Source organism: Carassius carassius, chromosome 3, assembly GCF_963082965.1.
Source record: "Carassius carassius chromosome 3, fCarCar2.1, whole genome shotgun sequence".
NCBI lineage: Eukaryota > Metazoa > Chordata > Actinopteri > Cypriniformes > Cyprinidae > Carassius > Carassius carassius.
In genome coordinates, this window is record NC_081757.1 from 23294876 (window position 1) to 23318126 (window position 23251).

General features: G+C 39.9%; 1 protein-coding gene across 2 annotated transcripts; it reads right to left on the minus strand.

Annotated features, from left to right (window-relative positions):
• Window positions 1-32: 32 nt before the first annotated feature.
• Window positions 33-21886, minus strand: LOC132123443 (cytoplasmic dynein 1 light intermediate chain 2-like). Of its 2 annotated transcripts, none has more exons than XM_059534064.1 (13): window positions 21697-21886; window positions 21038-21111; window positions 20447-20563; window positions 19912-20142; window positions 14206-14372; window positions 12416-12509; window positions 11908-12043; window positions 11678-11789; window positions 11525-11584; window positions 5460-5501; window positions 5070-5187; window positions 4266-4400; window positions 33-3231 (listed from the first exon to the last, which is right to left on the minus strand). In XM_059534064.1, the coding sequence occupies exons 1-13, from the start codon at window positions 21789-21791 to the stop codon at window positions 3215-3217; spliced, it is 1398 nt and encodes a 465-aa protein (XP_059390047.1). In that variant the 5' UTR covers window positions 21792-21886; the 3' UTR covers window positions 33-3214. The 2 variants fall into 2 exon arrangements, with proteins under 2 accessions (XP_059390047.1, XP_059390041.1); XM_059534058.1 differs by having other exon boundaries at window positions 33-3236; window positions 21697-21885.
• Between the last annotated feature and the right edge of the window lie 1365 nt (window positions 21887-23251).

The following is a 23251-nucleotide window of genomic DNA, read 5'->3' on the forward strand; positions in this document are numbered from 1 at the left end:
ATGTAAAATGATAAGCAAAAACATCAAGATAGTTGTAGTCTGGATTTGAATTTTATTTAAGCCAGGACTGAAAAAAAAAGGTTTCCTTATCTTTGTTTGCATTAAAAGCAAGTTTTCACATGGCCACATACTGCATCAAGTTAAAGCCATACAATCAGACTCACTTTAACGTAGAGCACACAAATACAGTCCTTCGTGTGAATAGAAATGTCTTTCAATTCCTGTATAGAAATTTTGGAAGCCAGAGCATTTTCTCAACATTTTCTTTCTTACAGGGGTAAGTGCATATTAGAAGTATTATACAGAACAAAGCAGTCAACTTTCATCCTAGTCTGAATGAAAAGTATACAAAATGTGCTATTCATTATATAATTGCAATCATCCCTAACCGAGGGAGAGAAACCAATGAAGCTGAAGCCAAGTGAACATGTTTCTTTTGGTGGACATCCTTAGACCTTTTATCCGTTGTGTATCTTCCTTTGGGAAAACAGATGGGTTCAGAGTTAAGAAGCTTCTTCAAGTACTTCAGGCTTCTCGGGAGCAGCTTGTTAGTTTTTCAATTTCTTAGTCCATTAAGTTGTTTACATTCGCACCAAGCTACTATTGAAATGAGTAACTGTCAAACCTAGTTGAGGGAGGAAAAAATAATTTTTAAATAGCTAACAATATTACTTTTGTTAATTAAACCAAGAACAATTAACAGTTCTTCACTTCCAGTAAAACTTACAAAGCTGTGAAATAATATTGAACTCAATTTTTAGGGGGAAAATGAATTGTGTTCACAGGAATGTGTCAGTGATATTTATACGGTGAGACTGCAGTCACACAGCAAATGCAGAGGATGCAATGAAACACTTAAGTGCATTTAAGATTATATGAGCGGATCTGAAAGCAGGTAGAATGTTATATGTGATCAGAAGCTTCATTAGTGGCAGCCCCATTAAGTTCTTACACAATTTGAATACATGAAAAACCTTAACCACTAAAACAAAAGGTATAATAGTCCAGACGTAATGTTGTGCTTGAATATCAGCAAATGCTTTAGCCCTGCCCATCGTAAATGGAAACCGTTACGCAATATTATGCAGCATTAATGTAAATTTCAGATGAGGAACTCATCTCTAGTTTGGTATGAGATCTTTCTTTCACAAGTTCATGTAAAACAATAGTAAACTCTAGACTTCTCGTGGTCTATTCCCTTGAAGAGCTTTAAAAAAAAAAACAAAAAAAAAAAAACACATCGGACATTGAACACAGACCACCACCGTATAAGCAGAAGATCTGTTTCAGAATGATGGCTTCTCCAGGCTCAGCCAAGAGTGGCCACCTGGGAGGAATTTAGGGCAGCTACTCGACATAGACATAACATTTGGATTCTACATCTTTGGCTCCAGATTCCAATTCACTGCGTTTTCCGTTTTCATCTGAAAATGTAACGATCATTTAAAAGCCACTCCATTTACGGTTTCTCCACTGCAACATTAAAGTTAAAAACATTACATCATGTCTGTGGATGATTTGGCTTGAAACAGGAGTATGATACAATATCAGTAGTGGAAGAAAATGTTGAGAAATTTACTATGAAGATAAACAAGGCTGTTGTATGGACTCAGAACTACCCTGAGTGAAGAGACAGAGCATGTGGAGTGACAACAGTGAACGTACACTGAAGGCAAAGTCGTCACCTCCAGTGGGCACTGAGGCAGGGTACACCAAACAAACATGCGTCGCCTACAGGCTCATCTACAGAAATCGGGAATGTTTTACGTAAATCACTTTACAGTCTTTAGGTAACATAACAAAAAATCTGAGATCTCATTTGTAAGGACTAACAAAAGACACGACTTACAGTCTATCACTTGGCCACATGAGAATGGCGCTAGTGGTTTAAGCCACAATTTCCAACTGGGAGGTGGGACGAAATGTCCCGCTGAACACGTTCAATGTGGACGCTGACATTCGCAAAAAGAAAGGCAAGCTTCCTATGGCAGAAAACAAAAAAAAAAAAAAAGATCTAGGCCACTGAAGTGAGGAAAAGGTGTAATTTGCAGCAAAAAAAGTAATGACTACAGACATGCATTTTTTCAAAATAAAACAAACAAAAATAAATTACATGAACCAGGACCAAAAATTGACTGTCAGTGCTACAGTGCAATTCTTCTTTTGGAGACGAGCACCTCCACTAAGACACAGGCACTTGGGAGTTATACTAGGAAAGATGCTGCCCTGCCCCTCTCTCCAAAAACAACCATCGCCAAAAGAAAAAAGCTCAGCCTGATACTCATCGATGCTTGTTTCGTCTGAAATAGTTCTTTATAAATTGTTAAAATAATTCAGTTTTATACAAAATCAAATCAAAGCTCGTCTAGCAAATATTTAGCGCATATTTACATAATTCAAAGAGGCGGTGTGGCAGCGTCTGCCATTCTTGTATACTGAAGGCCAATGGGTAATTGTCATTAGTGTCATGACATCAGTGATGTTAACCACGTTAAGTGAAGCTTAACATCTCACTGATAAAACACAGAGAGAAAATAAAAGCTTGATTTGTTTTCTTTTTTATAAATACATCAGAATAAACCTAACTGTTTGTACACACTATATACTTTTTCTAAGTACTTCTTGTTTTCAATGAATATATTTAGGCTTTTAGCAGTAGTTGTAGCTGATTGCAACAGTTGAAGCGACTGCTCGTTGAATGCAGCAGTGCGTTTCTGCTCTTGTCAGGAGGAGGAGAATGGGTGCCGTTAAAGGTTCCCCAAGCCAAGCAAGGCCCCGCACTTCAGACGTCTGACTGCCTCCTTAAAGGACAGAGCACCCATCACCTGACCTGCCCTATGCCACACCAAAAAATTAATCACCACAAATAAACAAACAAACATACATACAAAGGGGTCTGGAAATGAAAACAAAGTAAAGCAGTTGCATCTTTTCAAATATCTACCTCTCTTTCCCCCAAAACATCAGAGACTATACATCTGACAGAACCCAACACTTTCAGTAAACCGCGGTCTGTTTGCTGATTGACACACAAGGTGGGGGCAATTTTGGTCATGAATAGCTTTTTTTTTTCTTCTTTATGCCATTACGTGCTGATTTCCAGAGTGAACAATGCTGTTGACGCTCTCATGCCTCGTTCTCTGTCGCAAGGGTGTTGTTGGCCGTTACCGTTGAGTCGGGTTTACGAGTCATCCGGTCCAATTCCGCCTGGACGTCAGTCAAACCCGGCTTCTGCCCTTGGAAGAAAGAAAAGAAAGAAAACGGAGTAATCTCCTGTAGTTTCTGTGTTGTATATGAAAATAACACAGGTTGGTTATGGTTATGTGATGGGAACCAGTTCGGTGGATGTGGATGAGTGCTGCATGCTGGTATTCATTCAAAAGCAGCATGCTGTGCGGCTACACAAATGCAAACTTAATGAGAAGGATACAAAAAGGGAAAGAAAGAAAAAACTACATGCGGTTCTTTATCCGAGCACAATGGGGACATAACAGCAGGTAAGGAACACAGAAATGTGTTAATATATTAGCAATTCATATAACTGGAAGTCATATAACAACTGAAACAAAATATCAAAAATGAAAAGTGCAGTTGGTATGAATTTGACATCATTCTAGGCATGAAAACCAGTGAGTATGAGATATCACCATCCATGTCACTCACACAGGCTTTTTAGCCCGTGCCTCCTGGATACTCTTTTTGGCTGTAAAGGCAAAACTCAAAAAAAAAAAAAAAAAAAAAAACACGCATTGGCCAGAGGGAACAAAAGACATTATGATAGAAGGTGATCAGATGATTGCACAGGTTGTAATGCATTCTAAAATCAAAGGTGGAGGGGGGCAGCCTCAGAATGTCATGTTGTCCATGTGTACCAAGTTTTGAAGAAAGCATATTCAAAAGATAAAGGCCAATTAATCACTACAGACCACACTCATAACACTGGCCTAACTCTTTAAAATGATCAAATTCCTTTCATGCGAATCAGACATGCTTTAAGAAACTGAGGCCAATTTTAGAACAAAAAGGATTGTTTGCATTTTTACATTGTTTTTACAAATTAAGAATAATTTCCCAAACTCTAATTGCTAAAAACATAAAACTTAATCTTACGCACTGCAATACAATATTGTAGTATTTCATGACTAACATTATTTAATATACAATTTTCCCCCTTATGATTTAGGGGTGAAATATGACCCATACATGGCTTTTTTTTTTTAGATTCACCTGTCCCTGGGGTTGAGGCTGGAAAAGGAAGAATTTACCTGTTTTCTTGGCAGAGCCTTGTACGCCGGTTCCCGTTGCCGCCCCTGGTGTCCCAGGACTGCCCGGCACACCCGTCTTTTTACTCAGCAGACTGTTGAAGAAGTTGGCCAGCACTCCCTCATTTGCTGCTGCTCCTATAAACACACACACACACACACAAATTAAACATAATGACCTCGGGTGACAATGGGGATACCAACTGACATTCATTTACCCTATGTGGTGTTCAAAAGCAAACACATCCAGATTTACAATCACCACCACTATTATATTAAATAGGCTTAGTATGTCTATTACCTACAAATCTGTGAAAACTGAAAAATGTGGAATATGATACCTGATACCCTATAGGGTGAGAAGGTTTAAGAATTCAATTAAAGTTGATTTAATTAAAGGGACTGAATCTATTCCTGCTGGTTTGAAACATGCCGACCAGCTGAGATTAATGATCGGAAAATTTCATTTTTCCCACCAACAGGAATGCGTGGGAATAATCTGTTTAGGGAATTATTCCCACATTCTCCTCATGAGGGCAGTGTTTTAAAGAGGTTAGATTGTGAGGCAAAGGCAGAAGGGTGAACCAGCAATATGAGATGAGTGAGAAATATAAGAACATGGAGAGAAACAGAGAGAACAAAGTGCTCATATTAAAACTCTCACAAAAACACTGTGTCTCTCGCTTGACTGCACAGTCATGTGCTATTTGTGTCAGTCTGATAAATAGAGAGCCAGGAGATCACAAAGCTTCATTTAAGTTCTGCATCAAAATCTTTTATTTACCATTACGAGGTAAGATAGCTTACCTTTCATGTTGGGGTCTGGTTTCTTCACCGCGGTCATGGGTGAGACACTAGCCACATTGGTGGGCCCTGTCCGACCTGTCGGCCGGGGGGATCCAGATGCAGTCCGGGCAGGAGACTCCTATGCACACGCACATGCGCACACACACACACACACACACACACAAAATTGGTGTCAGGGAAATGCAACAACAATTCAGAAGATTTATATTTCCCACTACATGAAATCAGCAATAAAAAGTACAGTACAATAAAAAAAAAGAAAAAAGGATTCAGTGGTTTTGTAAAAGCATAAAACTTTAGTCTCACATCAACACAGAATCCCCAAAACAGCATAATAGTAGCACACTTAAAATTGTGCGAGGTCCGTGTGGTGTCTGCAGTCACACTTACTGTTCCTCTTGTTGGTGTGGCCGGCTGCTTGGCTAACAATGACTGTAATAAAGTGACAGAAGACATGAGAGCTGAGATATTGCGGTGTAAAACACTCCTACCAAAAGCTATTTCTTTATTTTTAACAACGTACACTACCATTTAAAAGTTTGGGGCCAGTCTTTTCATAAGAATAAAAAAAAAATTCAATAAACAATGATGCATCCGATTGATTAAAAGTGGAACTAAATACATTTATAATGTGTGTCATTAATTTTACAATTATAAATATGTGTCAGAGTAAGTGGGAAAACAGGGCAATTTTAAAGTATGCAGATGACACGGTTATGAGACCAGACATGGCCTGATTATTGATGACTTTATTAAGTGGTGTGACGAGTCCTACCTCCAGTTGAACTTATCTAAGACAAAATCTATTATTATTGATTTTAGGAAACAAGCCCATCCACATGTTACTTTTATTAAAAGTCAGAAAATAGAATCTGTTCAATCTTAAAAATACCTTGGGACCTTCATTGGCACCAAGTTGAACTTTGAAGCAAATTGTGAATCAGTGTGTAAAAAAGGGGCAACCAGCATCTGTTCGGTTTAAGGAAATTGGCCCATTTTCACTTTGACAGATCCATGATGTTATTTTATCGTGCTTTAATTAAATCATTCTTATAATTTTCTCTGGTGTCTTGGTTTGGAAACTTGTCTGTAAAGAACAAGAATTGACTGAGTCATATTGTTAGATGGTCTAGTAAGCTGATCGGGGAGTCCAGCATCTCTGTATAGACTGTTTCATCGGGCGCACGCGCCTGGCCCTAAGTTAACTTCCAGTCTGTGTTGTGTATATCGGTCTGGCTGCGGTGCCTTCTACAAACGCAGTTAAAGTCAAGGTGATGAGTAGACTGAAGTTGGGCTCAGGTGGTTGTGCTGTGGGATCTGTTTCCCATACATTTATTTATTTTTGGAGACTCGCCACGATTTTAAAACTGATCGATTTTCAAAAAGATTTTGTTGAATATACATGAGTAACGTTACGTACTGCATGTTTAATAATAATAATTCCTTACATTTATATGTTTAAATATCAAACGAGGCACGGGTGTTTTTATATCACTATTTCTGAAGGAAGACTTGCATGTTATATGCCTGATAACACAGTGTTTGTGAGCGTAGCTCTGCTTTGTTTACAGCGGTTACTGGGGAAACCTCTATTTCTCGCGCTTTATGCATCTCCTGCTCGGAAATAATTAATTAGCATTTTCATTAAGTCCACCTGATTTACGCAGCAAACATATTTTTTTTGTTATCAAAAAAATATCTACTCTAGAGGGACTTGGCTGTTGTTATTGATTCTATTTTGAAGTCTACCGGAAGTTAGGGCCACAAAAGCGCGCATGCGCAGTAAAGTTTTTTATGTTGTTGCCGTTGAAACAGTCTATACCAGACCGTTACAACAGATGACTAACTCAATTCTAAAAGATGACTCTCATCCTTTGAACACTGAATTTAAACTTCTGCCACCTAGACATAGATTTGTATTTCCATATAGTAGAACTAAGCAGTATAAAAACGTCTCAGGTTACAAATGTAACCTTTGTTCCCTGAGAACAGGGAACGAGACAATACGTCATCGACGTTATGGGGAATGCCTCAGGCGTGACAGGTGTCTGAAATCAAATATCAACTCACAGCAATCATGCTGACCGGCGACAGCCGTGAATCATCAGCTTGAATGATGAGCGTGCGACCTGGATATATAAAAAGGGCGCCTTGAAACCATGACAATATCCTTTCGTCTGAAGGGACTGTTTGGCAGGCAGACCCCGAGGCATGGCTGGGAGACGTATTGTCTCGTTCCCTGTTCTCAGGGAACAAAGGTTACATTTGTAACCTGAGACGTTCCCTTTCGAAGGGAACTTTGACAATACGTCATCGACGTTATGGGGAACGAAATACCCACGCCGCCATGCTAAAGGGAGTGCATGCTTAATGGCAGTGACAACTGTCAGAACCAGCAATTCAATGAACGCTAGTGACAGCACTCCCTACTGTCATAGCCCAAGCTATATGATACCACAGAAAACCTCCATAAACATAGTTTAGTGAAAGGTCTACCTGGACCTGCTCAAGAGCCTATGACCACACCTTCAACTTCTTAGAAGGGGTCCCTTCTAGGGAATGTGGCTAGGGAACCCGAGGGAACCCCAGCCAGTCACTTTTCAGGGGAACGTGCCACTTGAAATGCCACCAGGCAGGCCTGACTTGGTGTCACTACATAAGACACTACAGTCTGGCCACTTCATGTCTGTCCGAAGACAGAGCCTCTGGACACTTGCCTTTAGGAAGGCATCCAACCTGAGGAACTGCGGAGCAGGCAGTGAACCACTCGGCCCGGATCTCAGAGACGGGATATCCTGGAGAGTATGACTCAGCATAATGCTTTACAACCCTTGCCAGTGGAAGTTAGTGGAAACGCACAGTATGTGGGAGCTAAACCTGGTGAGGCCTACTAGCTGACAACCACAGTATGTGGGAGCTCAACTTCAGGGAGGCCAAGTGAGGCCTACTACCTGATAAACACAGTGCATGGGAGTTCACTTACAGAGAGGCCTAGAGAGGCCTACTACCTGTTACCAGAAAACCACCCTAAGTGGAAACTCAAAGTATGAAAACCATGACATGAAGGAGCTTACTTTCAGGGAGGCCTGGAGAGGCCTACTACCTGAAAACCATAGCTGATAGTGAGCCAGACTGGCAGTCCAGTTGACTGTCTTGGGGGCTTTGCCTTCAGGGAAGCCTTATGAGGCCTACTACCTGATAGTTCAAAAAAGCGGGAATTCAACTTCAGGGGGCCTGTGAGGTAGATAAATACAGAGCTGAGAATGTACTACTCAAAACTACCCTGAGTTAGCGGGGGAGTAACAACCATATGCCCCTGCAATGTTAGACAGGGAGCGGGCCTGCAAGTGGCTCCAAAGGGTGACAGGGATTTGTCCTGCGCCCAGCCTAGGGGAGAGGGGGCTAAATTGCAAGCCAACCCACTTCAACCCATCGGTCGAGCGATTAGCTCAACGGGCTGAGTGGAGCCAGCTCTAGAGGCCCAAACATCTCTGTTCGGCAGGGTCTGACGAACGGTCACTTCGCAGAGCGAAAGATGGCCTAACCCTGCCAGACTGATCCTACCTCAGCTACCACCCTGCATTACTCTATCACCCCTGAATACAGAGAAAGGGGCGGGCCTTGGCCAACAACTCCCATTTAAGGGAGGAGGCTGAAATCTACGGGAGGAAGCCTAACACATAATGAATGCGGCAGCTATACTTAGCCACACGCCTCCAATATCCCTAGCATAGCCTAGGCCAGCTACCGAGGTGGCCCAGGTGAGGTGCCGACCTACAAGCATAGATCTACCTGAGGGCTCAGAGGAGCCACAGCCTACTTGATTGAGAGGCTGTGAAACACTCAACCTACTGAAACTTTACAGAGCTCAGGGGAGCGAGTACTCAGGATACCAATGTCACAAACCGATAGGCAGGACATCTATCTGAAGATCTATCTGAAGTGCCAGCGTCAGTCTAAACCTAAAGCAAAAAAGCTCTCCTTTTTTATTTTTTTAGGAAGACCAACTACTCTACCCCTGGGTGGCTAATAGCCCTGAGGCTAAACAGAAATGAGCGGTGGCCCACCACACATATAAAATGTTATGACAGGAAGGCTATCACATACTCAGCACGGAAGCCAAATCTTCTTTGAGCTCCTCCCTAATTCGTTCTAGCCACCAACTGGGGGAGGCTTCAGGGCCCTAAAGTCCAATACTTTAATTGCTCCTCTAAGAATGACCCCCTAGGTCTATACAGGGAACAAGGTCTGTAGAGAAATACAAATCAGTGTTAGTTATACACACAGAATTTTTTAAAAACCAATAAGTTCACCTCCTGCGGCGTGCGGAGTGAAGACTCGCCAGAGAGTTCTCAATGAACCTGGGGTCCACCACTATTACATGCCTAAAAGAGGCGCTCACATCAACCAGTTGCTATGGCGGGCCATCAGAACATAGTTCTCATCATAAGGCCCATCTCCAGGTCTGGTGTAACGTAAACGCCTGGGGAGTCAAGAAGAGGGAGAGGGCTGGTAGAAAAGGCCCTCCAGGGAGATCAAAACCCTACTACTGCTGAGCGTTGCTGCGCTTGTGCTGAATGACCTCCCTTAAGTCCCTCTTCTTGCGGGGGGCTCGCCTCCTCTGTGTCCTACTCCTCCATGGAGGGGGCGCAAGAGAGGCGACACTAGACCTCTGGTCCTGTCTACGGTCCTCAGACCAAGACGGACCAGGTCCTCCCGCCTGCCCGGTATACAGGTCTTAAATGCGGCCTCAACGGAGGTGCCAAAAAGTTTAGCAGGCAAAACTGGTGAATCAAGGAGAAGGGATTTTTCTTTCTCCCCGATATCAGCCAAGTTGAACCACAGATGCCTCTCCGTGGCCACCATCGCTGCCATCGATCGGCTGATCGCGGCAGCAGTCTGTTTAGTGGCCCGGAGAGACAAATCTGTGGTCCGGTGCAACTCAGCGACCGCCTCAGGGGATAGCCCTGCCCCCTGGTCGAGATCCTGCAGCAGGTCAGCTTGGTAGGCTTGGAGCACTGCCATGGTATGAAGAGCAGCACCAGCCTGACCTGCTGCCGTGTACGCTCTGCCATTCAAGCGAGCCGTGGCTTTAAGGGGCTTGGATGGCAGAGTCGGAGCTTTTAGTATCGACACCCACCCAGATACGAGATAGTTTGCAAACGTCTCGTTAATGGGCGGCATCGACACATAACCATACTCCCCGATTCCCTCAACATCAGCGAAATTACCCCGCTGATGTCGATGAATACGGGCAGAGTACGGTTTCTTCCATGCCCTCTCGATCTCTGAATGGAGATCAGGAAGGACTGGAAGGCTCTGCTGAGCTGGCGGTCTATGTTCAGGGAGAAACTGATCGTCCAAACAACCGCGAACGATCTCTCCAACTGAAGTTTGTCAGTGGTGCGCACCATAACTTCCACCAACTCTGCGTACACGGGGCAGGATGGCTGACGAGGTTAAGGATCTAAATCATCCACCTCAGCCATCTCTTGCCCAGCCCGAAGAGCACTCGCTGCAGTATCAGTAGGAGAATCGTCTCCGTCATCCACCTGCAGCTCACTCTCGTCAGCCGATGACGCGTCCGAGAGGTTAACGCCCCTCTCGAGACTGTCAGCGAGCTCCATCTGGTAGCCCCATGAAGCACATCGCCGCTCTGCCTCGGCACGAGCGGGACCCGATCCACAAGGACCAGATGCTGAACTCTCTTCCCTCGAGAAGAGAGCCCGACAAGAGCGGAGCGTTCTCATAGGAAAACGCTCACAATTTGCACAGGACGCTCCCTCAAGTGCTCTTCACCCAAACAGTACACACACATCTCGTGAGTGTCACCCGGCGACAAATATCTTGGGCACGGGTCAACACATTTCACAAAATTTTTAGGACTTGCCTTAGATGTGTTTCATTTTCGCTGTAAGCAGACGTTTAAATCAGACAAAACAGTCCCTGAAGACACAAAGGATATTTTCATGGTTTCAAGGCACCCTTTTTATATATCCAGGTCCCTCGCTCATCATTCAAGCTGATGATTCACGGCTGTCGCCGGTCAGCATGATTGCTGTGAGTTGATATTTGATTTCAGACACCTGTCACGCCTGAGGCATTCCCCATAACGTTGATGATGTATTGTCGAAGTTCCCTTCGAAAGGGAACAGCTTTGTGCCAGCAGCTATCACTGAATAAATTTTTTTTGTGATGCTGGGAACCTTAAAGCACTTGTATCATGCATGTTGTTTAATGATTGTGGTGTCTGTAAAATGTGAAAGATGTCAGAACTCATAACATTGCAAACCTAGTCTACCTATAGGTACAAATAAAGTGAATTAAGATTAATTATTAAAGTTACATAAGACTTCAATTTCAAATAAATGCTGCTCAACTGAATTTAAACTCAGCACTGAATGAAGAAACCTGATATTAAATCTGTAATTCATTTTCTTACAGACCAAACACACCTGCTGCTTCATGAGGAAGACCTGCTCATCCTCTGCACTGATTTCCTTGTCATGCACCAACTTTAGAAACACAAAAGAGACAAATAGGCATATGTTATAGACATACTACTAGCAGATTAAGGTCCAGTTTTCATTCCTAGGTTCTTTTCTCACCTTTCGTACGGGAGGTTTCGTTATAAAATCCTCAAAGGCATCCTCAGGTCGAACCGTTGTGAAGTTTTCATGCAAGATGGCAATTTTCTTGTCATTGTCCCAGCCAGATGGACTACACAGCAGCGATACAAGTGTTTTAAAAGAAACCAGTTTGGCAGACTAACACCAAACTGATTTAGACATGGATATTTTCACATAAAAAGATAAGGAATGCAACATTTTTAGCTCACATGAACACAGCGTCCTTCTCCACTACTAAGGCAGGCGTAGTAAACTGGAAGTCATATATTTTGTGCACCATGTATTTGTAGAGAAGGTCCAGGTTCTTCTCCTCTTTGACTGAAGTGTAAATCAAACCAGCTCCATCTGTGAGATTTGATGAAGGATCTGTATTCTGTAAAAATGTTTGTAATTTTAACAGGAATATATATCTTAATTTTAATTTCATAATAAATCGTATTAATTTTACTGTAATAAATGTTGTTTTATGCAAGTAAAAACAATGAACTGCTGTATAAATTATGATGAAAAACAGTATTCACATGTGATTAGATTCCATGTAAATAATTTGGTTTGTTCTAATTTCTGAAGCAAGTACATTTTCTGTTTCTGAGTTCATTATCATCAAAAAACAATCCCAAAACACCTGAATTATTATTAGTTTCTAGTTTCACAGCTGCCATTTATAAAGTGAAATATAACAACAGCACAACTGCTGAGACTGAGTGAACAGGATACACTGTAAACAGAACCGCCGGATGTGTGACTGAATGAAGTCAAAGTGCTCCTCCTTGTAGTCATGCTCCTTCTCCAGAACACTGACAGCATCACACTAAAACACAGAGACAGACATAATCAGTCTTAGGTGCAGTATATTTGACATTATTTTAGAACTGAACAACACAAGGCTAAGTAAATGACAGATTTTGGAATTGATCTCTTGCTTTTAAATGACAGATGCACCATCCTAAAAACAAGCAAACACATGCTTAATAGGACTGATGCAGCAGCCATGTTTGTGTATGACTCCGGTTGTTGCCGATTGCCAGCCATAATGGTTTTGGCAGGAAGAGGAGCTGCCAACTAGACAGCTTAAAAATCCAGGAGGCTGCCATGACAAAATATCTTGGACAGATCAGTGTTGGCCACTGCAAATGCAAACATCTATGCATGTCACAGATACTGCTGACCTTTACTGAACCACAGAATATACGAAAAACATCCTTTTGTTTAACACTTACAACAAATGTGATGCAGTGGCAATATATTAATGTAGTAAATTGAAGATCTTGAAGAGATATATATAAAAGTGTCTAAGTGTTTTGTTTATATTCCTTACTATACAAAGAAAGGTAATGTTGTTTGAACCTCAACATTCTTTGAAAAAATCTTGTTTTGTGCAAAAGAAAGAAAGTCATACAGGTTTGGAGGAGTATGAGGTTAAGTAAATGATGACAATTTACATTTTTATGTGAGCTATCTCTTTAAAAGGTTTTGTAGTATGCCAGTGAGTAGCTGCTGTTAGCAGATCAGTAATGATGATACTAATGCACACTGATAAGAGCGAATTTTGTGCTTTCAAGTAAACTGGAAACTGGACCTGCTTTCTGAAATTCAATCAGGCTCTATTCTCCTCAGGCTGAGGCGGTTTGATCACTGTGCCTCCTGACTTTGAACAGAACAAACAGTGAACATTTTCCTCTCAGACTTAAACTAACTCATTTAAAAGCAGGTTGTCTTTCATGCACCGGGGCTGGAGGGAGGCTAACAATAGAAGAGATCTCTGAGCATGTTCTGATCCCAAAGAGCATGTGAGGGGGGCATGGTGCGTCTACAGCTCTGGACCTGCGGGCTACCGCTGACACTCCATAAAGAGAGCGTTTCATCCAGCTAAAGACACTCACAGCAAAGCAACTCTAAATATCCACTCAAATTTCACAAACTGTACATCTAATCACGCCTATTTATACACAGGACATAAACCACCATTCAAAGGTTTAAAGGTCAGGAAGATTTGTTTGGGGGAATAGGACAAACATTTTTATTCAGCAAAATTGATGAAAAAATAATCGTAAAGATGTGCTACGTTACAACTTGATTTCAAATAAATGTTGTTCTATTTATAAAAGAATGATGAATCAAAGAATCAAGGCTTCCTCAAAAATATTATGCAGTAAAATAGTTTTCAACTTTTTTATTAGAAATGTTTCTTGAGCACCAGATCAGAATATTTTCTGAACAATCATGTGACACTGAAGACAGTAATGGCTGTGAAAATTCAGCTTTGCTATTACGTTTTAAAATGATCCTTTTAAAGTATAATGCTACTTCACAGCATTGCAGTATTTTGAACTGTTTTACCGTGTTTTTTAATCAAAAAAATTTTTCCTTGAACATGAACTCAATCGAAAACATTAACATAAATTCACTATGCTAATCTCAAATATGCTGACTGAACTCTTATTAAAGTAATATAAGACTAAAGGAACCAATATGACAGGTCAAATGATCTGATCACTTTCAGCTACCTTTGTGCAAACTATGAGCACTGGGACACCCAGGTTGTGTGTGAGGACGTTGTCTCCCAGGGGCAGCAGCACACTCTCATCTTCTCCCCCAGCTGCTGGAGCTCGTCTCTGGGGTGAGGCCGGCGTGGATTCCTCTGGTTCTGCATACTCCTGAAAGGCCTTAACCACTGCAGAGAAAACAACAAGACACAAACAGGGTCAAACGTACAGTAACTTAACAAATTTACAGTAAACAGTGTCGGCTGCTTCGTACAGTTGACGACAGTAACAAAAACGCATAAAACCATTACATTACACATTACTGTTTATATTAAACAAACCATAGATTATTTCTTACTTCAAAAACAAATGAGTGATGTTTGAAAGTAATAAGTAACTTCATAAACAGGGGTGCTCTACCCATGCTTAAGTAAGAACCACTGAGGTTTGTTCTTGCACACGAGAAATATCGTTTACCATATTTCATGAACACCAATGTATTTGCATATGTCACAAATTTCATTTTGGGGTGAACTATCAAGTCATAAATAGTCTTAACCAACAAAAATCCATATAAAGAACATCCACAGAATTAGGACATTCCAGTCAGATAACATAAAACAAAGATTTTTACCAAAAAGAAAGTGGGGGAAAAAAAAGAATCAACAATAATAAATAAATCTTAGCATAAGCAAGAATTTGTAGCATGGTTTTAACCCAACAGTTTAAAACAACTTAAACCGCCTGAAAGCATGACTTGTTGTGGACACATCTGAGCAGCCGAGGCCTGTGGAAGAGCAGCTCAGATGTGAACAGAGCCGACAGCACACTCCCTCTGCACTGCACAAGCCCTCATCCTCACACAGCACTACAAAACATGCAAACCACAGCCAAAAACAAGAATGTTATTCACTGCCGAGCTAATATACCGGAGTAGCCGATCTGGGTTTGGGCATGATGCTGATATGCAGAAGAGGGTGGTTGGAATGGTCTTTAATCGGGGGTATATTCAGGAGCTGCTGGGGTGGGGGTGGGGGGGGACTTCCTCAGGAACCTTAAGAATGCAGCTCCAGATGACCCAGAAACCAGTCGAGCTGCACAACTTCCTTCAGTGTACTGTTAAACAACAACAGCTCCAGTGCTGCTGGAATAACAGACCACAACTTTCTAAAAAGCTGAGATAAATGCATTAATGTTAAAATGTTTGGGGTCAGCAATGTTTTTTTTTTTTTTTGAAAAGGACACAGTAAACTGATACTGCAGATTGGAGTACTGGCTGCTTCAAGAATTCAGCCTTACAATCAGAGGAGAAAATTACATTTTAGAATTTTATTAAGATAGAAGCTTTTAACTTAATAGATACAATTTTTTTAGTTTTTCCTGTATTTTTGATCAAATAAATGCAGCCTTGGTCAACAACAACAACAACAAAAAAGGCTTATTTACAAAAACATTTAAGAAATATTTCTGCCCCAAAACCTTTGAATAGTAGTGTGGATGAGGACAGTGGAAGCAATGGAATCAAAAACAACAAAAAGAGCAATGATATATAAGTGCTATAACAAGTCTCAGTTAGGTTAACACGGTACACGTAGCATGGGCTTTTAAATAATATAATAAATGAAAAAGAAAACCGATAGAATATTTAATTAAAAAAAAAAAGTAGAGCAAGCTAGTGTTAGAGGTCTTTACACACACACACACACACACATACACAATTGCATAATAAATGAAAAGAAAATAGAATACAAAAAGATTAGAAAGGTAGTTAGATTTTTTTAAAGAATAGAATTAGAATAGTGAGTGTTAAAGTTAGAGGGTCAAATAAAGATGGAAGAGATGTGTTATAAGCCGATTCTTGAAGATGGCTAAGGACTCAGCTGTCCGGATAGAGTTGGGGAGGTCATTCCACCAGGAGGGAACATTTAATTTAAAAGTCTGTAAAAGTGACTTTGTGTTTCTTTGGGATGGCACAATCAAGCAACGTTTACTTGCAAAACGCAAGCTTCGAGAGGGCAAATAAGTCTGATGTAATGAATTTAGGTAAAGGGGTACAGAACCAGTGGTAGTTTTGTAAGCAAACATCAATGCCTTAAATTTTATGCGAGCAGCTATTGGAAGCCAATGCAAATTGATAAACAGAGGTGTGACGTGTATTCTTTTTGGCTCATTAAAAATTAATCTTGCTGCCGCGTTCTGAATTAATTGTAAAGGTTTAATAGAGCTGGCTGGAAGAACTGCCAAGAGAGCATTACAATAGTCCAGCCTGGACAGAACAAGAGCTTGAACAAGGAGTTGTGCAGCATGTTCCGAAAGAAAGGGCCTGATCTTTGTCTAGAAACAAAGTAATTACCCATGAATCCCTCTTTTACCTGGTTATATCACACTCAATTACCCACACCCTGTGATGTGGAGTGCATGCATGTTTCCACAAGAGCTGGCGATCAAGGAAAACTAGTGCATTTCCAGAAAACCAATAAACAACTGTTACAAATACTTTTTGACAAAGAGTCCATTAGGAAATTTTAATAAGTTCCAGAAGGCAAACTGATGTTTACCATCTACTGATTCTTATTAAAAGATAATAGCCAATAGGCAAGAGTTCGTATCACATGGCAGTCTTCACATTTTTGAACACTACCCTTGATTCAGCTTCATGTTATCTCCACAGTTCTCAACACACTCAGTCTGAAAAACATAAACACCTTGATCAGCCTGTTTTCACAAGACAAGATTTAATCTAGAACCACCAACTTTCTTAATCAATATGGCCTACTGTAATAAACTCAATCAAATGAAGAACCAGTTTACAATCACTTTCACTGTCGACTTTGACCAGCTTTCACAAACAAGAGTGGGGACAGTCGACAGAACATATCAGGTATGAAGCTATCAGACTGCCAAGTGCATCTAAAAACCATGATGCCAACAAACTAAACAGTAAATACCAATTAAATAGTGCTGTTTTTGTAAAAAGCAGTTAGCAGGCCACATTTAGTCTTTGACCGACACTAAAAAGGATTTCCAGAATAATCCAGTCATCTCTACACTTAAAATAAACATCCAGTTAATGTGTAAGCTGACTAAGAGCTGTGTGATGTTTTGAGTTGTGCTCTGGTGTTGTGCTCATGCCATGTTCAGAGCGGCGATCGAATGTCAGGAAGGTCTAACTGAGCAGACCATGATGCAATGTCTTGTAAGAGATGCTGGACTGTCCATCCCACAGAAGTGTGGTCAGATGGCTGCCTCTGCTTCCTGTGCTGATCTCAGCTGTGCTTAAGGAAGCAATGGCTCTTATTCTGGGCCGGTCAGTTTTACAAAGCTATGGGCGGCTTGAGGCTTAGTGTGTTTGGATACCAATTCAACATCCAACATTTGGCACTGTAGGATGTAAACCTGGGACAAACAAATTCACATAATAGTGTGAAATATTACTACAATGTGAAAACTTTGGTTAAAAATGATTTTAAATTGCAATTTATTTCTATAAAGGAAATAAAGATCTTTTGTAATATTATAAATGAAAAAAAATTAGAAGGATGAATTCCATACAATAAGATGACATACAGAGCTAGCGATTCGGGTAACACTAGTTCAGCTGTGTTGTTAAACCACTGGAGTCAATATTTCAGACACGAGCTAAAAAAACAATAACATGGCCAAGCCACTTCCCCATTCTGCTCTAACAGCCCTGTTTATAGGGCACATGCAGATACAGTCATCCTCAGAAATAGCCTCTCACTTCATGTTTGAGCACTCACTCACTCACACTACACAAACATTCAGACTTCTCAAACGCTGCTGGAGCAGCTTCATGCCTTCACACAGCACAACACCTGAAGTCATCAAATACTTTGTCATAGCATTAACATTATTCTTCAACAAATCATTTCTTTACAATAACACTATTGTGATCAGTTGTGTACAGTTTCGTTGCTGTCTATGGAGGGTCAGATAGCTCTCAGATTTAATCAAAAATAGTTGAACTCTTACCACGCCAAAGACAAGTTTTTACGGCTTTTCGTGTTTTCACTGTCATACACTCAGGGGTGCTATTACACATCCTCTGAACGAGTACAAAACCTCCAGAACAATAACATACGTGAACAGGACGCTGAACCGAGCGATCTCATGTAAACAGAGGCATATTAAAAATAATGCAATCATCAGCAATAGACAGCATATAAATGAAAACTGCAATTACGGAGTAAAATGTTGATCCAGGACGTGGTATATGTCTGTGCAAGCTTTGGAGGTGCTGATGGAAGCGATTTACTGGATTTATGCTTTGATAATCGTACTAAATATTATCCAGATGTCGTTTTTAATAAAAATGTGATTTTCTCACTTTTTTGCTCAAAATTATACATTTTTTATGAAACCTACCTATATTCAAGTGTTGATAAAAAAAGAATGCTTTAAGCTAGAATAAAACAGAATTTTTTTGTTTGTTTGTTTGTTTAAAAGTAGAGGTGCTGATCTTTATTTTGATGTATTGCATATTCAAATACTCATGTAGCAAAATATACTGGAGGCAATCAAATTTGAGTGAAAATCCTCAAAATTGCTGGCAGTGGCTGGCAACTTTTTTCAAAATTGCTGGTGGGGAAAGAGTTAATTGTGTTCAGAAGATGAACAAAGGTCTGGAACAATGAGGATGAGTAATTCATGACTAAAGAATTCTCATTTTGGGGTTTAAGCAACAAATGTTTAAGCAAAAGAAATATTGGTATCACTATTTTACAGTCCTGTTCCTCATGTACATACTATGTACTTGTTATAGTAATTACAATAACTATGTAATAACTAGGTACTAACCCTGAACCTACCCCTAAACCTATCCTACCCCATGAAGTTACCTTGTATTACAGAACTTTCTCAGATAAAATACACTGTAAGTACACTATAAGTACATTTAAGTACACATACTGTAAAATAAAGTGCAACCAAAATATTTCTTATGTTTTGCCACCACAGGAAGAACTTAAATTTTTAAATACGTTAAAGTATAAACAGACACTTTATATTGCAATAATATTTCACAAATGTTTCCATTTTTACCGTATTGATCAAAGAAATGCAGCTTTGATGAGCATGAGAGGACGATTTCAAAAGTATCAAAAATCTTAACAACCCCAAACTGTATGACCAAATTTAAGGGTTTTTGAAAACATGGAGACACTGTAACTAACACTAGTGAGGCAGTACTGGAGTGGTGATCACTAACAACATGCATTAGTCTAAAAACCTGCATTATGCAAATTCAAAGCACAAAGAGTGCTTCATATCCAGACTGTCAATAAACCATCCTCCAGTGCAGCCAGTTCTGCTAACTCTCAAAATACATTTGGATTAAGACTCATGGACTCAATAACAAAATAAAACTTTTTAATAAAAGAAGCAGAATACCTAGATCAAGGCTAATTCGCATGGCTTTCAAACTAGCATCACTTACACTGAATTCACAAAGGAAATAAACTTTGTCCTAATGTTTAGGCACTAAAACACTATCATTCTTCATTATATCAAAAGAAAAAAAAACCTGCTATTTTACAAAGAATTCATTTGTGTATTTACTACTGCATGACAATCTGTTATTTACTCTACTCTGTCTGCTGCCGATTCTTCTTCTGATGTCAATGTGTAAATGTAGCAGTAACACTGTTTGCTACTGAAACTCAACATTTACATATAAACAAAACAATTCTCACAAGAAAAAGCACTTACTCCTCTGCTCCATCTCTCTCATATCCTCAGGAGCGATCTTCAGTTTGTCCACATGTTCACGCAGCACACTCGTCCACTTCTGCAGTGACTCCATGATGGTCCAAGGCCGTGACATGTCCACCACAAACACCGCGAGACTGTCCTTCAGCGACTCGGCAGTCACTGCAAACTTCAGCAAGCCTTTGTGGTACAGGTCTCCATCCAGGATCCAAACGCTGCAGCGAGTCAAATCTGGAAGGTTTGCCAATTGTAAATTCAAAAAACTGAATAGACTGCATTTTCCACAGACCAAAAGAAAATAAAAAAAAAATATATATATTTTAAACTATTATTTTTTGTGTCATTTTTTTCATAGATTTTGTTTACAAAGCATTATACAAATATATTTCATAGTTAGTTTGAATAAATTACTTAAAAAACATAAAAAATAAAAATAAAAAAAGACAATTAAATAGTTAGCCGCAGCTATGGCATCTAGTGCATGAATTATTTTACTCTTTTATCACCTACTTTTACCCAGTATAAATGCACTTACCATCTATGTCTTCATCCTGGACATTGAGGTACAAGTACTCCAGCCCTCTACCTTTCTTATTGTGCTCGGCTCCTTGAAGCTTTGACATGAGTGTTGTCTTTCCAGAACCATCCTCCCCTAAAACAGAAGCAGAAATCATATCACTTTTATAACAAATTAATGACATCAAGTAGTAACTAGTGTGTTTAGACAAAGAAAATGATTTCCATTTATGACTGGGAAAAAGTTAAAATGATAGTTTACTGAAAAATAAAATCCTATGGTCTCACCCTCACAACATCACCCTCATAAGACTTTCTTTCTAACGCAGAACATATCAGAAGACATTGAGATATTTTCTGTCCATACAAGTAAAAGGTTAAACCAGCGTTCTTGAATACAAGAAAGCAAGCCATGTGTTTGGAACAACATAAGGGTGATTTAAAGACAGAATTTTCGTTTGTTTGTTAACTACCCTTCAATATCAGATCCATGCACTGTGTTAAAAAGGTATGGTTTTCATTTGAATGTATGTCCATATCGACATTTGTAAGCAAAACTTTTAATAAGCCATTTGGATTAAAAATTTAATTCAGCAAAAAAGGCACATACCGAAAAGCATTATGTTTTTCCCAGAAGGCAATTTCGAGCTGGAGCGTGTGGAAACTTCGCTGAGGATTGAAGACCTGAAGGACAAAACAATAGATGAGCACCGTAATAACATCAACCAACACGGGTTTAATACGGAAGTTAGTAGTTTGATGGCTAGTTCTGACGGCGGACAACTGTAACTATGTACTGTTATGCTACAAAACCTCCGGAAAAGGCCGTTACCACAAGGATCCTCTCACTAATGATTGATGTCAGTCAGGTCTCATCAAAAACAGACATCAGGAGACACGTTTCCTGACACTTATCATATTAATACAAATAAATCACAACTCGTACATATAAAAAATCAGCGAAGCAAGGCTACTTCAGAAACGACGTGAGCTCAACACAAACCGTTACGTTATAACAAACGCTAGCCACAGCATAAAGCGAGACAATCTGCTTCCTAACGCCTCCGAGGACTTTCATTATTATTTCGTCCGCTGTGAAGCCTGACTCAGACGTTGCTGTGAGTTTCTGTGAAGTGTTTTTGGGCTCGTCCAGGACCGGCGTCTGAACTGAGCACCCGTCCGGTGACACAGCAGCACTTCAACTATCAAATAAACCAACTCCCTGCACAGTTCGCTGCACTCCTGGACACTTTGAGGGCGCGGGCGTACCAGAGGTTTTGTCCTTCATCATCCTCGGTGCTGTTCTCCATAGTGTCGCTTGTCCCGGCTGCGCCCAGTAGTTTCTTCTCTAAAACGGGAGCCATCTTGAGTGGCGAGGCACAAAGGGAGGCGCACACTGACCGCCTGAGGACCTCACACGAGAATTACCTTTCCTACTACGGCAAAGGACTGTCTCATGAATATTAAATACATACTGTGTGCTTCTCCTGCGCGCATTGGTTGGGTCATGAATATTAATTAGTCACACGGCAGTATGTATAATACAATTTTCAAAGTAGAGACAGAGTGACCATATTAATATTCATGAACAACGCCTTTATCGTAGTACCAGTGTTAAATATCGCACAGAAAGATGGCTTAACAAAAACCCGTGAAAGAGCGGGAAATGTTCCACAGAACTCATATATCTTATTTTGTTTGTCTAAAAACCACGGAGAAGACATGAAATCATATGCTAGTTTTTGCCCCAGCTGTTTGTAATTATGGTCAGGCATTTGAAAAGGCACCACTATCCGCGTTGGCTTGAATGATGTCATTTCAGACTTTACCGCGCGCTGACGTCAGCGGGTGTGACCGGCGCGCAGATCTGAGGTCAGCTGTTTGGTTGATTTGCTCTGGTCAAAGCGTCTGACTGCAGGGAGAACCATAGATATATACACTTTTCTATGTTATTAAATTATTTTTCTTTAATTATTTTTAATTAAAAAAAAATTTAGGCAGTAAATCTGTGTATTTTTAAAATGCTTAGCAGTAATCCTAAACAAGTCATTGAAAACAATAAAATAATACGTAGGTAAATATATATTTTAATCAAATAAAAATAAATAATGGAGAACAAATTTTGAACAAATAAAAAATTTGCTAGTGAGAAAAGGGACAGTGCAGCGATGACATCTGCTGGTAGAAGGATCTCAAGGATTTTAAGGTCTTTTATGAATGAACTTTATGTAAAAATACTTGCAACAAAGGGCATTGTATTATGTACAAATAGTAAGTAATTTTTTATATATTTTGGGTCATCATATTTAATCTATTTAGTTATAAAAGAGTTGTATAAAATTTAGTTGTAAAGAGTTTCTATTATCTTTTTTTTTTTTAAATACCATTAGTAGATGAATGCATATAAAAAGTGATAATCACACCATTAAATAAATTATTCAGCATTGATGTGGAGACCTGATTAAAACAGATAGGCTATGTAAATATTATATGTATTATATATAATATAAAATATAATCAAGGAAAAACTGGCAAACTAAAATAAAGTAGGTCAATAGAGATAACTAGAACACTGTAAAAAAAAAAAAAAAATGCGTCAACTTAAAAAAAAAGAGCTTTTTTGAGTAAACTTAACAAACAGGGACTAAAGTCCACCCAACTTAAAATAATAACTTAATATTACAAGTTGTCACAACATAAATAGTCATGTTAACCTAAAAAATATCAGAACAAAATACACGCACGCAGCGTTCATCATTCATGCTGCAGCACCCGGGGAACAGTGTGGGGTTCGGTGCCTTGCTCAAGGGCACCTAAGGCGTGG

Coding starts and splice junctions, on each gene's coding strand:
- LOC132123443 (XM_059534058.1), bottom strand. CDS start 21,791: ATGGCTCCCGTTTTAGAGAAGAAACTACTGGGCGCAGCCGGGACAAGC. Junction 11,585..11,677: donor CGAAACCTCCCGTACGAAAG/GTGAGAAAAGAA, acceptor GTGTTTCTAAAG/TTGGTGCATGACAAGGAAAT. Junction 3,237..4,265: donor AGGCTCTGCCAAGAAAACAG/GTAAATTCTTCC, acceptor CTTTCTTCCAAG/GGCAGAAGCCGGGTTTGACT.